This window comes from Colletes gigas, unplaced genomic scaffold (genome assembly GCF_013123115.1).
Source record: "Colletes gigas isolate AHSC1104 unplaced genomic scaffold, ASM1312311v1 Colletes_gigas_Sc00007, whole genome shotgun sequence".
NCBI classification, from domain to species: Eukaryota; Metazoa; Arthropoda; class Insecta; order Hymenoptera; family Colletidae; genus Colletes; species Colletes gigas.
The window spans coordinates 8,918,332-8,935,458 of record NW_025106636.1 but is presented as its reverse complement, the minus strand read 5'-3'; the positions used below and the strand labels follow the sequence as shown (position 1 = coordinate 8,935,458).

Sequence of the window (17,127 nt, the reverse complement as noted above, 5' to 3'; positions counted from 1 at the left end):
TAGGAACTAAAACTCAATCACGATCGTGATTTGCTGTCCGCGAGCCTGGCTCGTAATGTTTACGTTAATGGTTACGTTAATGTTCATGCTTGGGCCAAAATCTTCATCACGAGTCAGACTCGTTAAAGCACGGGAAGGGGTTAACTGTAGGGATTATACACTTGTGTCTTCTTTAATCGTGGTCCAGTTTGATTTGTAGCCACTTACCACTCACTCTTTCGCACTCTGCATCGTGTACAGAGTCCCAGGGGCCCCATCGTGGAGGTGAGGTGAATGGATTTGACCAAAGTGGGCCCGCCAACTTCGCCGAAATTCTCCGCACCAGGATACTACCAAGGTAGAAACCCAGATATAGGAGAATATCAGCTTGATCGGAGTTTTCGACCTGTCTAAAGCCAGGAAGACCCATTCCAGTCTCGTACCCCCATGCTTTCAAGACACAAACGACTCTGACTACATAATACGAAGGATTTCTGTACGTGCACTGGCCCAAAAAATTGTTGTCCGCTCTGCTACTAGCACCGTAAGCAGTGAATCGTAAATAAACCTACGAACGCGTATAATAATTCCTACAGATGCAACAGAGTCTTTGCGGTTTATCTTTGATTCTAGCTTATAGCAAGGAGAACTGTTTTTTAGTCCAGTGTACAAATACGATATAAAAAGATCCTTAATTTATTGCATGAACGCCTCGTTCATTGCACGATGTCAACGAGTGAAGGAGATGGTCGTTATGCAATAAGAACGGAGACACGAGATGCTAGTTCTCATCGGTTACCTCAATCATCCTAGGAGTCTCGATAATTGCACGAATTTTCTGTATTAATTAAAGTATTTTCTTCAAAACGATTTGAAATTTTTTTTTCGACGAAAAATTTTCCAGTCGGTATAGAACTTTAAACGTTAATAACTTTTTAACGAAGCCTCAATCAACAAATTGGTATTCATGACTTTCGTCTTATTTTGGCCTCTCGAATCCCCCATTCAAATTTTTTCCCAGAGGTGGCCGAACACCTTGTACACGAGACGCAAGGTTCCGCACGAGCTATCCATTAAACGCGTATCTTCAGGGACGAACCTTTTCGAGAAGAAAAGACCTCGAGGATCGTCGTCGGCCATCGGCGTGAGTCAGACCTTCGGAAGCCCGGGGACAAAGTCCTCCGCGAACCGCTGTAAAGCGCGCAATATTGCAACCGTCGGCGACAAAACGCTAGGTTGCATCACAGTCAAGGAAAAAGGCGAGAGCCATTAGCGTTCCTCCATAAAATCAGCCTAAGAATGCCCATTTCCCTCGGCACAATTCCGAGCACCCCATCGAGCGAAGGGTTCCCGAGGCGAGCGCGGCGACACGACAAGCCAGGGAGTGCCTCTCTCGGAGCAGAAAACCGACCCGCGAAGGAGAAAGAGGGGCCAGGTCGGCGGTGGTGGGGCCCCGACCGACGAAGTCTCACGCCTTCCACCGGACTTCAGTTCGACGAGGAGCGTGCAAGCGGTCGCAGTTCGCTGTTCCACTCGCATTCGTGCGCGTTCGGTGAGCCTAAAGGAGACTGTCCACTCCGTCGTGTGTCCTCCGTCATCGCTGGTGCGAGCAACTCCCGGGGAATCTGGAAAAATATCAGAATCAGCGTTCGTGATCGCCAGGCGAGCGCAAAAAGACAGCGCCATCTGTGAGCGGGGCCCAGCGTCCGTGATCGAGGGAAGACGGACCCCGCGCGGAGTCGGTTTATCAGGATTCCAAAGGGCCCGGGTACCGTGCGCGTATCGGCATTTTCGTCGTTCGAGCCGATGATATTCGCAGGAACGTCGGAGACGACGGCTCGCGTGGCTGACGCCTGCGGCCGCGCCTCTGGATTCCACCAGCGCCGACGCGCCGCGCAGCGGGCCCGCTGAATTCCACGTCGCGTCGGTGAGTCCGGGTGTGTGTACCTGTCCGATCGGCACACGTGGAGGCGAGGGGCGACCGGGAGGACGGCGACGCCACTGGTGTACGCTGCATACCACAGGACCCGACCAGGTAGAGTGGGAGGTTGGAAAAGGTTGGCGAGAGCCGGCCAAGAGAGACGCCGAGAAGGAGGAAAAAGGAACGCTGCCCGCCGGGTGGGGGAGGCCGTCAGAAGGCGGCCATAATGGCCTGACGCGATCTCGAGCGAGTGGCGGCTACAGCTGCTGCGAAATAGCTGGAGAGCGGCTCTCCTTGTCGTCCACGCACGCGTATTTTGCAACGTCGTACGGGCTGCGTCTTTGGAAAGTGACTGCGTAATCGCGAGTGGAGTGAATTACCGGGTGGAGTCCCCCGGGTTTCCGTGTGCTCGGTGGTAAGGCCGCGTGTGCTCTTTGGATGTCGCTTCGAACGGTGTTCGATGGTTCGGGTATTCTGACTCCGTAGCATCCTTAGGATCGTGCATGGTCTGTTCGAGTTCGTCGGTAGACTTTTTCCTTGCGCCGGGGAAGAGAGGCGACTCTTTGGTCTTTGCATCGCCCGTTCCCGGGTCGAGTCGATCGAGCGAGTCGGTTGGAAAGATGAGGGGTGCGAACCAAGACACGGCAACGCCGTACTGCCGGTGCAGAGTCCTCTACCTGGGCAGCTCGGTGCCCCACGCGAGCAAAGAGGGTCTGCTGGGCGTCCAGGAACCGCTTCGAGAACTGTACCCCGAACAGGGTGCCCTCGGAGCACGTGGAATCGATTCCTGGCTGAGCGTCTGGAGCAACGGCCTTCTGCTGGAGAACGTCGACGAGCATCGCAAGAAGGTCACCAGGTTCTTCCCCATCGAAGCGTTGCACTATTGCGCAGCCGTTCGGCACGTGAAGGGCGGAAATGGGGACTCCTCGAACACCAGGTTCCTACCTTTGGACTCGCCGTTCGCCAGGACGCCTAGCGCCAATCATCCGCCCCTGTTCGCCGCTGTTCTCAGACGAACAACCGGTATCAAGGTTCTCGAATGTCATGCGTTCATTTGCAAGCGTGACATGGCGGCCAACGCCCTTGTCAGGTGTTGTTTCCACGCGTACGCGGACAGCAGCTACGCCAAGGGCCTGGACCCAACCACGACGACGACAAACGGTGTGACGACCGGTCATCCTTCGAGCAACAGCCTCTACCACACTCTCGGTGGCTCCAGCACCACTCTGGACAGTCCTCAAGCGACCCGTCTCGACAGCACCTCGACGGATGACTTGAGCCTCTATAACGGCGACGAGAATCACAAGGTTTGGGCCAGGGGTCGCGACGAAGTCGATGGCCTGTATCAAGAACAGGGCACCCTGCGAAGCACAAAGGGTTCCAGGCCCCGTCAACTGGTTGCTCCGCCTCCCCCGCCACCACCACCACCTCCTCCTGCTCAACCCTTGCTCCTGGAGGAGTCCTCGTCGTCGTCCGTCCGCAGGAAAGCAAATAAAAAGCTCAAAAAACTGAAGAACCGAGCCTTGCACGAGGACCCGCTGCAGCAGGCTCATCTTCACCCTCAGCTCCATCAAGGAATGTACACCAACGGCCACGGACATCACACTCTGGGTCACCCGGTGAGGCAACAGCACTATCATCCGCATCCCTTGCCGCCCAGTAGTCGTTCCGTCGCTGGTACCCTGGCCAGACCAGCTCCGGTTCTGCTGGTACCGGCCGCCACCTTGCCCAGGAAAGCGCATCATCATCCACGGGGCCTCAGACCCATTCCAGCGGCTGCCCCGATCGTCCCGGTCTACGCTCCGCTGCCGGTGGTGCCTCCACCGCCAGCAACGGCCATGTACCCGGCTGGAACGTACGGCACGGCCGGCAACAGAGGCAGGAGACAGCACCCTGACGGCGAGACCTCCACTCTGGGGGCATCGAGAAGGTTAGCCGCCTCCCACGCGGATCTGACAACGGCGGAGATGAACCGGGCCGCCGATAATCCTGAGAACGAGTCCCGTTTCGGTACCGGGATCTACCGACGGAAGGGCCACTTGAACGAGAGGGCGTTTTCTTACAGCATCCGTGCCGAGCACCGCAGCAGGAGCCACGGCAGCTTGGCCTCTCTGGGCTTCAGCGGCCAGAACGGCAACGCGCTACCCAAGGAGGAGAAGAAGGACAGAGAGATTGCCCAACTGGTCGCTGGCCTGAACCTGGACGACAGCCCGGAAAGAATACTGCCCCAGGCCAACTCCAGGAGCGGGTACTCCCATCATCAGCAGCAACAGCTCCAGCCGCTGCCCAGGCCTCGGCCTCGTTAGGACCCTCCAGACGTCCGACGTCGACTCGCAAGTGCGTCAGAGCCTCAGAATGGAAGTTGCCAAGCGTCCGGACGCGTTACGCGCTCTGCGTTTCTTGGGTCGCCCGAGAGAGTTAGATAGGGTTAGGTCGCGAGGAACGTTCTTATCGAAGATTCCCTGGACGAGTGAATAATTTGTTTCGAGTCGAGCAGAACACGGTAGCCGTTCGTTTATCGATCAATGTAGTCCGTGGGCGAGGACTTCGTGACTGGACTCTGCGGATAGGGGGAAAGCATGAATGAAACGGGAAACGTTCTCTGATAGGTATAGGAGGTAGCATCCTTGTCTTTTTTTGGGTGGGGACCGAGTGTCTCTGTAAATCGAAGTTTTTCGACTCGTTTAAGGAGGAAAGAGTCTGTTCCTCCGGGGCAAAAAGTCCATTCGTTCGCAGCGTTAGCGTGGAAAATCGTGATGGGTGGCCTGAGCGACTGGTTCAGGTTGGCTTTCGATTCTCGGAAGAGCGTTTGCCCGAGTAGGAAAATTACTCCGGCAAAAAGCTGGATGGAGGAGCCCGGTCTCATCTTCGTCGTCGGGTTTCTACCTTGTGACCTCGTTAATCTCATCTTGAAAGTCGATCTTCTTCGTCGAATCAAGAGCTCCCTGATGACGATTAGGCAACAAATTTGTTACCACTTGTTTTACGGTATTCTCGGAAGATGCTAGGAAATAATTAATCCTCGAGGTAAAATCGGTGGTTCGAAATATTTTGGGAGAAAGTTATCCCACGCCAGGAATCTCGTTTGCCTTCGTCGAAGCGTCCGAGATCTCGCATGATTCCGAATCCACGGAATTTTTCATTGGCTTCTAAGATTGCTGAGCCGTTACGATCGTCCATGGTAATTAGAGTCTGGTTCAATTAGCAGTTCGATATATACAATTCCCGTTGATCGTCGTCGGAGGAAAAGGAATTGCAGAAGCACGATGACATAATGTCACCGCGAGACGTAACGACCTTCCTGTCGCGAAACGAGCAGGCTAATTAGACGAGCTCGAATTATTGTCGCCCGAGAAGATCGTTCTAATGGCTGGAGCTCGTTAGACGACGAAATCGCGGAGGCATGCAGCTCGCTACCTCGTGATATTTCCTCTGAGAAAACGATTCGGTAGCTTCGCAGAGAATCCGAGCGTCTCCAGACGCGGTAACCGGGTTTCTGAGGATCATTTTTAGCCGACCGACGAATTTCAATTTTTATTTCAAGCCAGACTATGCTCGCTAATATCCAATATTTTTCAAGCTCGTGCTGTAAATCGAATAACCTGGAATTAATATTTAAATTGCTTGGATTATTTAAAAAGTAGGTTACGCGTAACCTGGATGCTAAAATGGATGCAGAATATATTTCACAAATTAATAGAACGATGTTAATATTTTCTGCATACGGTTAGCATAATATCATACGCCATAAAATCTACAGTCTAGTTAGAAGAAATATAATAGATCTCCCAGTCAGTTTTAACCGCCGCGAAGAGGCGGATTAAATTACTCGTTGTTTGGAAAATTATCTAACGACCTCGGAGAATTATGAAAGAGCTACTTCGAAGGAAAAGAAATACATTTTTTTTTTTTTTCTTTTAGAAAGGTAACGGGCGACGATTGAAATTCCTCCTGCGCGAGTTTCAGCCGGCTCGCTCGTGAGAACGCGAACGTTAATCTTAATTGCGTGAGAAAAATAAATTACGCGAGACAGGGAAACGACGGGAGATTTTCGATACACAGGGTGGCATGAAATTAAAGCCTCCGTACATTGTTCTGTTTTCATCGATGAGAAAATATAAAGAACAGATTGTCTGCGCGAGGAAGGAAATAGAATACAATAATAAAAAAAAATGGCTGGTTTCTCAAGGTAAACGTTGCTTTAGAAAAATTGTTTTCGCGAAGCAATCGAAGAATTGGCCTCGAACGGGTTTATGGGAATGAATTAGAAAACGCGCAGGAAGTTTTCAAACGAAATTTGAATTTTACACTTTCCCAAATGGTGTTGTTCGCATAGTTTGCCATTTTATGCGCATAATGGCGTACAACGGCGCTTCCTCTGTGGAAACAAGTAGGCAAGATCGCATAAGCGACAACGTTCGTGCTGAGGGGAAGCGTACCGTACCGTCCTTCTTTGGTATCAGGTCATTTTTCTGTGGGAAAATTAACCGTGATGATAACCAGCGGCCATTTAATGACCGACCGGGACACTGGAATCACGTTTGACATTTTGACACGCGGTAAATAATTACGCTGACGAACTCATGAGAACGAAATACGCCGAGTCCTGATGTAATCTTGGAATATGGTAGCAGCTACGTCGCCGCCTGACGTAGCTTGTAATACGTTCTGCACAATTAACGAGGCGATCGTAATTAGAGCGCGGCTAAAACGGGGGAAAAATTCGTGAGACCTATATTCTTGGGGGAAAAGTTTATCCTTTGGGCAGCTTTGCTTGGTAGCTTGATTATTCTGTGAATTGAAATTTTCATTAGTTAGGGATAAAATAGCGGAGATTGGAAAATGGAGGTCTCCAAAAATGGGAAGATTGACATTACCAAGCTGAGTTCAACTGTACGTTGAAGTTTTTAAACTTTCCAAATTTCAAGCCAAGTCGTGGAACGGGATTTCAATAAAATTCCACGGAGAATTTCAGAAGCGGAGAAAAACCTCGAATGCATAATTAAAATCGAAGTTTTTGCGACACGATTCAGTCGCGCTCGTGTTTGTTCGGCCATCGAACGCGGTTATTTCGAAACTGGTTGTAGACTGTCGCTCGTATGCATCGATGAATACTCATTGCCATCGCCGTGTATGCATATACAATTAGGCTTGATTATCATCGATTCGTGGTCGATGTCAGCCGGTTACACGCGCTACATTTCGCAATTCGAGACAGTTTTTTTCTTTTCACCGACCTGTCTCGCGTCTTGTTCGTTCGCGCTAAAGAGCAACGTACACATTTTTGTCGTTCCATTTATATTTTCGTCGACTTCGTTTAAAACTTAACGAGCCTTTTCGACTTCGAATTCAATTTCTCCAAAATAATTACAAGAAAATCGTACATCGTTATTAAATTGAAATTAAAATTCTGAACTTCCTATCTAATTAATTTTGCATTAAATTATGCACGTATTATTTTAATTTTAAGATATAGCCAGCGAGAAACTATCGAATAATAGAATATGCATTACTCAACACCCTTCTCGTTATTCGTGCTGGCTTAATTAGCATCTTCGCGCGATTTCCCTCTGGAATGAGTGACAAAAATAAGTCCCGAGTAAACATCGTTAATGATCGTTTGAACGTATGTAAATTACTGTTGAACGTTCCCTTGGAAGCACTCCTCTAACTGTCTGCGCTTCATCGAACACGCTGATCGTCGGCGAAAAGTGTCGGTCAGACGGAAATTTCGCAACGAGTTTCACCGTTCGTGTCGTCGCGTAACACAGTCTGAAGTTTGAGAATATGAATCGCCATATTTATTTCAAGGCGTTGTTGGTGCAACTGACCGAATTATCGTGCAATAACCGTTTGGAAATCGAGACCCACGCGTGCCTGGACAGCTTCCTTCGCTTGCTGGAAGATTTATTATCTTCACGAGGGGGAGAAAAACCTCGAATGACGTCACAAATATGCAAATTAAAAGATACATATCTGACACTATTACTGAAAAGTAGAACACTATTTTTTATCGAAAATTCCTCGAGGATGCCTAGCTATTAACGACTTTACGGTTGCGCTCGAGTTAACTCGGGCAATGTAGCCTGTTAAATAAGCAAGTGAAATTATCCTTAATGACCAAGTTAATAAAAGGTAAAGTAAAAGTAGTAATACGTGTTCTGAGACAGATAATTTCGCACGCATACTCGTAATTGTCTCTAAACGCTTAAAACGTGAAACAAGAAAGTATTGAGTCAAGCTTCTGAATTGAAAGGCTACTCGGGTTGCCATAGAATTAAGGAAAGCTCGATTATCGATTCGATCCACGAATCACGGAATTGCCTCGCCAGAGGACATTCTGCCTTTATTTTCCACCGTATTGTCATAAGACGTTTTGTCCTGAGGGGAAACCAGCATGTTTCGCGGTCAGAGGAGTTTATGAAACGCTGACCCAGTGACACTTATCGTCCAACGAATTGGATCCCGCTCGATGGCGGTGTTGCGACACCACGAAAATTCCTTTCACTGTTCGTGAATCAGAGGCCATTGCTTCGCGTCGCATTGTCTACGAGCAAAGCCTTTTGTTAGTTCTTGGTGGTCGAAAGTAAATTGACCCTAAAAGGCTCAGTCAAATTGTATGCCACCAATATCATACCATTAAGCATAAAGGCTACTAGTATCTTTAGAGTAATCATTAAGATTCTCTGTAAACTCAAGGTACTCACTGTTGAGCAACCAAGTAGTCTAACACTTTCATTATAAAATGTCTTCTCGTCATTCTGTCAGAGCCAGAACAAAGGCTTGACGTTCCAAGTATCCACCATTTCAAGATGATGTGTCCTGTTATAGTGATGAACTATTGTCTTCAATATTCTATGCCTATATTCTATGAATATGTCAGGTCAAGAATGCTGTTATTGAAACTTAACATGGTCCTAGACAACAAATCGGTGACGATATTAGCGATATTCCATAATACAGTACGAGAAATGAGCAAAATATTGGATAATATCGAGCCGTAACGAGATCAAGAACGATTTCTAGCCACCCGAATCTCATTTCCACGCCAAGGCTGCCAACTCTTTTTCTTCCTGCAACAGGTATACCCGTTCGCTATGCATACACGACAGTGCCTTCGTTTTATTTCGTTTTCACGCAACTTCGAACGACAGCCCACTGAAAGGTCCAGCATAGGAATCAGTGCCAAACGCCATAAAGCGTCCGACTTCGCGAACTGTATCTCCGTTTTTTATCGTCCTCAGCCTACGTTCCGTCCTTTCGCTATGGTGAATTCGATGGAGAGGACTCGGGACTGTTTTGCACAGCAGGGATGACACGAGAGTTTTCGTGGATGCTTGGCCATTATCAGGTTGGAACGGCCCCTCTGTTTCTTACGATTCTTTAAAAACAAGTTCGACACGAGTGAAAAGATGCAATCTATTTAGATGCAGAAAATCTGCATCCTCGATTCGCCGGTTAAGGAAGGGAAGAGAAAGGATCGAGAACCAAGAGGAATTTTCGTTCCAATCTGATGCTTCGCTGGAATTCTATGTCACAGATATGTTTATTTGCTAATTAAAATTTTGTAATCCTTTTGGCTGTTCTAGGCTCGCGCGTCACGAAACACTTAACTGTCTCTCTCCAGCGGCCATTGAAATAGCTAAACAACCGAGAAAGATTATTTGTTATCAAGCAAACGGAGAATTCTGATTCTTCGTCAGACCAGCGTAAAGTTAACGGATTTCGTGATGGAACATTGCACCAGTGCTACAGCTAGATCCAAATTTCTCTAGCTACTTTGTAACGTTTATAAAAATCCCATTTTGCGACAGAGTTCCCCCATAACGAAAGGATCGAGTGGAATTTTGAAGGAGCAACTCGACACTCCGCTGTCTTCCAAATCCAAAATTTGAAAAAAAGAGAAACAAAGACCGCGAAGCGTCGATTTAAGAAAAAAAATACAATTCTTTGATTTTAAGTCGTCCTTAAGTTCCAAGTCGGACACAGGTGCAACTGGAACTTATTTATTTAATCGCATGTGCCAGATGATTGTACGAAAGCTCGACAATAATTATTTCTCATTGACCCTTTAGCCGGAGACTCGTCTCTCGTGATAAATATTTGCAGAGCGTGATTCGCTTTGGATGAAATTTTCAATCGCAGCTCAATTTTATATTCGACTTTTCTCTGCAAATAGTTGCACGTTGGAGCTAAAGGGTTACGAATTGTTAAGGATCGATAGTAACAATTAAGATTTTTTTTTTCACAAAATTGCGATCGCATCGACTCCTCGTTTGGCAAGTTCAGAAACTTGAGTTACATTTCTAAATCAAAAGATTTCGATGATTGAAAAATATTGCCAAACGAAGAGTCGACCAATGAAAATGGCGCAAATTCATTGTGAAGCGCAGACGAACGTCGTCGTTATTTATTTATCGCGCGGACGTGTATCATGAAACAAAAAAAAAAGAACATATATGTATGTATATTTATCGCACGAAAACAACGATGGAATCTCCCAGTTTTGTTTCCTGGTCATTTAATTTCGCACGGAAAATAATTCTCGTTGAATTTTCTCGTGACACGCTTACGTGTGCTCGCGTCCCCTTACGTAAGCCTCGAAAGATCACCGACTCGCGTGCGACGCGTGGAATGCCGTTCTGTGTACGGAATGTTAATAAAAATCACGTAATTTTTTTTCTCGGAAATAATGCTAAGGCGAACTACTGTCCAAGGCAAATCGTTTTTTAATATTCGCAATTACCATTTCTTCGTTCTCGAAATACAGACAGAACGGTGTTACATAATTTTCAAAACAAATTTAAAGCGTTGACTGAACAATTTATATACAAAAACAATTAATGTGTTCAGGTCTGTTATAACCGATTGGGGGACTGTGCGGGAAACGCGCTGCGGGCGTTCAGCGGGCGCAGCCAACGTATGCACTTATAAGTGTTCCGCACACAGCGAACGACCGACATTCAATTTCGACGAAACGTGTAAATAAATTATTATAGAAAACGGGAGATCCATCTTATCCTCTTGAATTAATTGCGAACCTGTTATGTATATTGTTACGCGTCGATTGCCATGCAAAATTAATTAATAATAAACTAACAATGCAATTAAAAACAAACGTTTGGTCATTGTTATTCGATCCAAAACAAATTGCGAAGTGGCGAGGAGTAAATTGAAGTTATGCTTTGGTTGCACTTACTGAAGTTAGATAAATTATTCTCACCAAATTTTTAAGGGGATAGTAGTAAAGGTGAGGTTTTTACTTTAAATTTGAACTTGGGTATGTAAAAATTGTACGACTTATTTTCCCGAAAGTGACAAGACCGACGTTTTGGCCAACCGTCTTAATAGTTATTATCGGTTGGAACGAAATGTAACGTCAAGTCCAGGTGGTCATACGACCGCAAAGGGTTAATGGTCGTAGCGTTGGTGAAGGATAATGGTTTCGTAAGGGTCGAGGCACTCTGGGACGCGGATAGGATCGACAGCGTTCACCGTGACTCTAAGTCAAGCGTTTCCTGCACGGTGCATTACGTACGCCGCATACCTCTGCACTCTTGGATGAAAGCACGCGAGCCTCCGTCGTCGACCACATTCCGTTCTCGCGTATAATTTTCAGGGTTAACCACAGCCGACGATACGCCAGTTTCGCGACTCCAACGAACGTCCCTGGAATGCAAATCGCCTTGATTGGCACCTTAAGTGGAACGCGAGCCTCTTGTCTTCCTCTTCTAGACCCGATGTCTTTGAGAATGGGCGTCCCATCTGCGTTTGGATACCTCTTTGCGGTACATTCCTCTACGTATGTGCCGATTCATGACGCATTCGAGTGCGGATACGAGATTCCAAACAGCTCCAGACCCCCCCAGAGTAAAATTGGTTCTACTCTGAGTGCAATTTCAATTTCCAGCTACTAGCCGGTTCTAAAGTGGCCTCAATTATTCAATAGAAGAACGTTCTGACTCTGATTGCAACTTAATTTCCTCGGTTACCTCAAGCTCCTTTTCTAATCTCGAACAATTCTATCGCTTTAGCAACCCAGAAACACGTGGATGTAACTGTAGATTCGATTAAACCGTCTTAGAGGATCAGTCAAAGCATGCACCGCTTGACCCTAATTATTCCTTATAAGTACACAACGTTGCATGCAACCTGAGTTATCAGATATTCCCACGTTTTATCTTCAATCCCTGCAAAATTCAATTCTAGCTGAACCTGATGAGTATAACTGTAGATAAAGAGAGTCCTTGTTAGAGGATTGTTAAGATAGACTCTGTTCCCAATTATCCATTATGGCTTCGCTGCAACTTCAATTTTCAGTCTTCAAGTTCTTTTCCCAGACAAATTCCAGTTACTTTAACACCATCAGAGATATAGAATGTAATTGTGAAGATCATTCTTGAAGGATTATCAGAAACATTCTGCCCTCATTTTTCAGATATGCCCAAGTTGTATTCTCGATCTCTATAGTGTCTAACTATTTGAAATAGGCAACTGCTGTCCCCAATTATTCATTAATTGGTAACGCAACGTTCTTCTGACAATTAACCATACAGAAGTAACGGTACCTGCGACCACGAGAAAGTATCCCTTCCTTTCGAGTCACTGCATTTAATTGGAATCAATCGTCGCTGAGAGTAATGTCACGGTTAATTAGCCTCGCCGTTCGCATGATCCTCGGCTAGGCCTCCGCGATTCAAACGATGACATCGACTCCTTAAACGCAGTGTGCGCTAACCTTGTGGCGAGTCGTGTGTATCGAGGCGATGCACATTTCAACGTTTGATTATCGTGTGTTTGGTCTACCGCGACAGACAGGACTTTTTCGACGCACCGTGACTATTGAAAGAAACTGTTCAACATCCACCCGATCACCGATCGGAGTTTTCAGGTGATCGAAGCACAACAGTGCTTGACAATGGAGAAACTGTATCCTGAGATACAGCCACTTGGTGAAAGTGGTAACCTGGAAAAAATGGTAGACCCAAAGGACAGCAAATTAACAAAAATTGGAAAAATAAAAAAAAAGGATACTGGATGAAGTAAACTTAAAATAGAAAAATCTGTTGCAACAGTGGAGGCATATAGGAACCTGTTGCCCATCTGGATGCTCGCCCAAGCGATTATAGAAATGATGCCCGTCTCTGATCGACGACGATTCGCGTGTAATTTCAGCGATGACACGGAATAAAAAAAAACGCCTGATTGCCGTGATGCACGAACACGTAAGCATTGACCTTCTAGGAGCATCTGCATCCTCCTGATGTAACACAAAATTCCATATTTCATCGTCCTGGCGCGCATGCCTTCATAGAAGTCTGCGCTCGAGCGTCCGCGTTTTTACATTGGCTCCTGTCAGTCACGTGACTGGATTTCCTGTTATTCAATCGATGATGCGACGTTATCGATCGCCGGGATCTACAGGGAAGCAAAGTCGTAGGTAACCAGCTTTCAATTCGAATTTCAGATATTCGAGTGGCCGCAGTTTCGAAACTTTTTACTCGAAATCTGATTATTTTCAGACACCATTTGCAGCCCTCAAAATTGAAAGGATCGTGGATTGTAAGAATTTCCAATCCCTGAGAAATAGAAACTTTACGACATCGAACATAGTCAAACTTGTAACATTGGACTCCGATCTGGTCAGCCGTAGATGGCGCTAAATCCTTACGACGCCATGTTATTGCAATACGTTCATTACCGAAGCTGAAGACGGTACCGTAATTACGTAATATTGCAAGTAACATTTCACGAATCGTTATCGACGAATTATGGCATCGTTCATGATTCCATTCGCGCCGCTTGTCTTACATAAAGTTTTGCGTCACTGTCGATTTCGCTGCGCGAATTACAGGCGGTAATAATTTTAATTACGCCGAACGGTTAACAATCGACGATACGAGTATCGCGACCAATTTTCTCGTCGAGTGAAAATGAGAAAAGAAACATGCCCCAATTGTTTTAACACCTGGCGCAGTGCAATCGACGCGTGGGAGCACCCGGTGTAACAGTACTGAAATGTGCCAGCGCGAGTGGTACCGTTACAGATTGTAATACACGAATTATGGGATTGCAAAACCACCGAGAATAACTCAGGAATCGTAATTCTTTCAGAATTTTTCTCAAGCAACCAAAAATCAAGCTCGACAGAAGAATTTTGCGTGACAATATTTCTATTCTCAGCGATTGAAATTTCTCGGAATGAAATGTGAAAGGTGAACAGCAATTTTCACAATCGCATTTTACAGTGAGCTCCATACGTCTTCCATTGTCGTTCTTGTAATGTAATGCGCGGATAAATCACGTTACCGAGACATTAGAGAAGGACAATTGCGCGTAGTTTTCGTAAGACAATGGCATAACTTAATACGTAACAGTACGTGCGTGAGAAAGAACGAGAAAGACAAACGCCATGCGTGCAATATTTATTCTTAACGTCGAAGACGAGCGCCGATAGGAATGTGCCATCGAGGATAACGAAGAAGACTAATTACGTTGTAACTGTGTGTTGGACAACACACAGACGACTGCGTGCACGTGAGATGGGAAAAATGTTAAGCGTGAAATTGCCGAGTGAATTAATTGGGTGAAGTATAGTGTACAAATTTCAAAGTTCGCGAGAAGTGAAAATATTCGGCCACAAAAATGACGGCTGGTTATCGCGACCTCCCAGCTTTAACTTCTGGTTTGAAAAAAAAAACGTTATTCGGGAAGAGTTGATGCCTAAATTATAAAATAATCGGACGAAGTATGAACAGCAGTTAATTAGCCGTGTAACCTACAATTACTAACTGTAAAAAGTTGACTATTTTTATTCGTAAAAAAAAAAAAGTTGAACCTATTTGGTGCCCGTGTAATTTTGCCATGGGAACACTAAAAGCCTGAATTACAGTTAGAACGTGACACGACGATTTACAGTTACACACACGCGCGCAGACGTGTGTACACACTCGCGTAGAAATAGGGTCAGCGACGAAACGATATGGGCCTTGATAAATTTCGTGTCTGTGTATCGGTCAACGTCTAATTAAGGAAATTAATTTTTCAAACTGTGTCGCGCAATTAAAGCGATCCACGTTCCGATGGTTACGCTGTTGCAATATTATATTTACAATGTGCACCAACGATATAATTATGCATCCAATTACAGCTGCTGAAACCTCTATGAATACAGTTTTTTCTTTACAGATGTCTCTGTTAAGCTTCCAGGCAAGTTAAACGTAGGTATCTTCCATTTCACATCGCGAATGCTCGCGATTATAATTCGAAACTATGTTGTGTAAGTTTAGAGAAACTGGTGATTACAGAGTTTCCCTTTTCCTTTAAATGGTAATCTTCTACCATTGTAATTTTTATGAGCAGACCCATTGTCTGTGGAGAATTACGAAGAACTAAATATCCACCATTTTTTAACCACCAGAGACCTCTGTAAGGAAGAAACTGTATCCTCGATAATTTCAATAAACGAGGAGAAGATGAATTTGACTTGAAAATTGGTGGAACATCAAATATTCTGTTTATTTGTTCAGTGATCGGATCAGCCATTTTTCTGCATTTTTGTAAATTATTTTTCCCAAAAAATGTAGTCATTTCAGGCACGTCGCATTTTTTTGTTGGAGAGGTAAAGAGTAAAGAATTAATTAAATTAACCTGTTTCATTTTTCGAGGCGTTTACAATCGGACGTTCCTTTTCGTACGAAGCAGACTGTGTAATTGCATCACGAGTCGGGGCGATTGTAGTCTGGATCAAAAGGAGCACAGCAAGAAAGGAAACATCGATGGACGAGGATGAAAATGGAACGAAGAATGGGCCCGAGGTTGGTTCGCGGGCCAACTGCTACGGAGAAACTAAGTGGATCGATAAATGTACCCATGTGTTTTTCGAGAGTTGATAATTGATCCTCTCTGGAAACGGGTTCGAACTGGAACAACTGGAACCAGACGAAAAACTCGAGCATAACTGTTGTTAAAAATTAACACAACAATATACGTATCTATCTCAATTATTTATGATGAATTAAGTGAACTTCACGATTCTAATACTCTGTTATTAAATTTAAAACACTTCTAAATTGGTTGAATTAATATTACCATTATTTAGTATTAAATTGTGCCTCAATTACCTATAGGGAATTAATTAAACTTGCCTAAACCGGTTTAAATTTATCAGATTTAAATTCACCATTATTCAATATTAAATAGTGCGTAAATTATTTGCGACTTATTAACTGAATTTGATTAAAGTATTCTGCATTATGAATTCCGTAAGTCTTTGAACTATTTAAATCTAAAAGTACCATTTCTCGATCTCCAAAATTACCATTCCCTTTAGTAAACACTGCGTTAAATATACTTTTCCAAAAACAATACTACGTAAATAAGATTATAATCGCGGTCGATTTGCAATGTTACGCAATCGATATCGCAATCAAGCGTCGAGAACTGTTCACGCTAAACAATTTTCTTTTCGTGATTCGATACCAGACACAATCGATGTCGTAATTTTGCGCACGAAGCATTCATTTAAACTGTCGCCGCGAATGCTTCAAGAATTAATCCTGCTTCGTCTTTCAGCCCGTGAATCTCGAAGACTGCAATTTCAGACAGACAGTTCCAATTATAGTTCGCTCCACTTTTGCACGAAGCGAAATAATTGGTGTACAATTATGTGAAAACGTTATTTAAACATGACGTTCGAAGCTCTTGTAAAGGAAACGACGGGACCAGCTGCAAAACCAAGCCTGTCAAGGAATTTAATGCTCCTCGAAGCTCCTCTTTGTGCTCAAAATCTTTCCAATCCGTTCATACTGCCCTTCAAATAATGACGGCAGCATGGGAAAATGAAAAAGATTCAGAAATAGAATTCTCCCCTTTCAATTTCAAATATAAAATTTTCAATACTTTTTGAAAATGTTACGAACCAAAGCTTTCGACACAAACACCTTGGAGAATATTAATTTAATCAGAGGATTCGTACCCAAGCTTTTAAGAAATATGAAATAGCGACAGGTGCGAAAGCGACTTGGCGGGGAAAAAAATCAACAACGACGATAACTTCCGCCTTCGACCATTCGAAGCGGTATATGCGCGCCAGCTGTCGCTGATGCAACCATCGCGACGGTACAATACGTAAAATAACTGGACATTATTGCTAAACTCAATGCGCGTTTTAATCGAGACGACTCGTAAAACAATTTTTATTTGTTCACCGTAGCTTTAATCGAAAC

The 17,127-nt window shown here is 45.0% G+C and overlaps 1 protein-coding gene across 1 annotated transcript; it reads left to right on the top strand.

The window, feature by feature from the left end:
* The first annotated feature begins 1,500 nt into the window (after positions 1-1,500).
* On the top strand, positions 1,501-10,971 carry LOC122396237. The gene is made up of 2 exons (XM_043394451.1): positions 1,501-4,237; positions 9,490-10,971. The coding sequence occupies exon 1, from the start codon at positions 2,404-2,406 to the stop codon at positions 4,204-4,206; it is 1,803 nt and encodes a 600-aa protein (XP_043250386.1). The 5' UTR covers positions 1,501-2,403; the 3' UTR covers positions 4,207-4,237; positions 9,490-10,971.
* Positions 10,972-17,127: the final 6,156 nt, after the last annotated feature.

What these genes read in the sequence shown, in the direction of transcription:
- LOC122396237 (XM_043394451.1), top strand. Translation starts at nt 2,404, where the DNA reads ATGGTCTGTTCGAGTTCGTCGGTAGACTTTTTCCTTGCGCCGGGGAAG.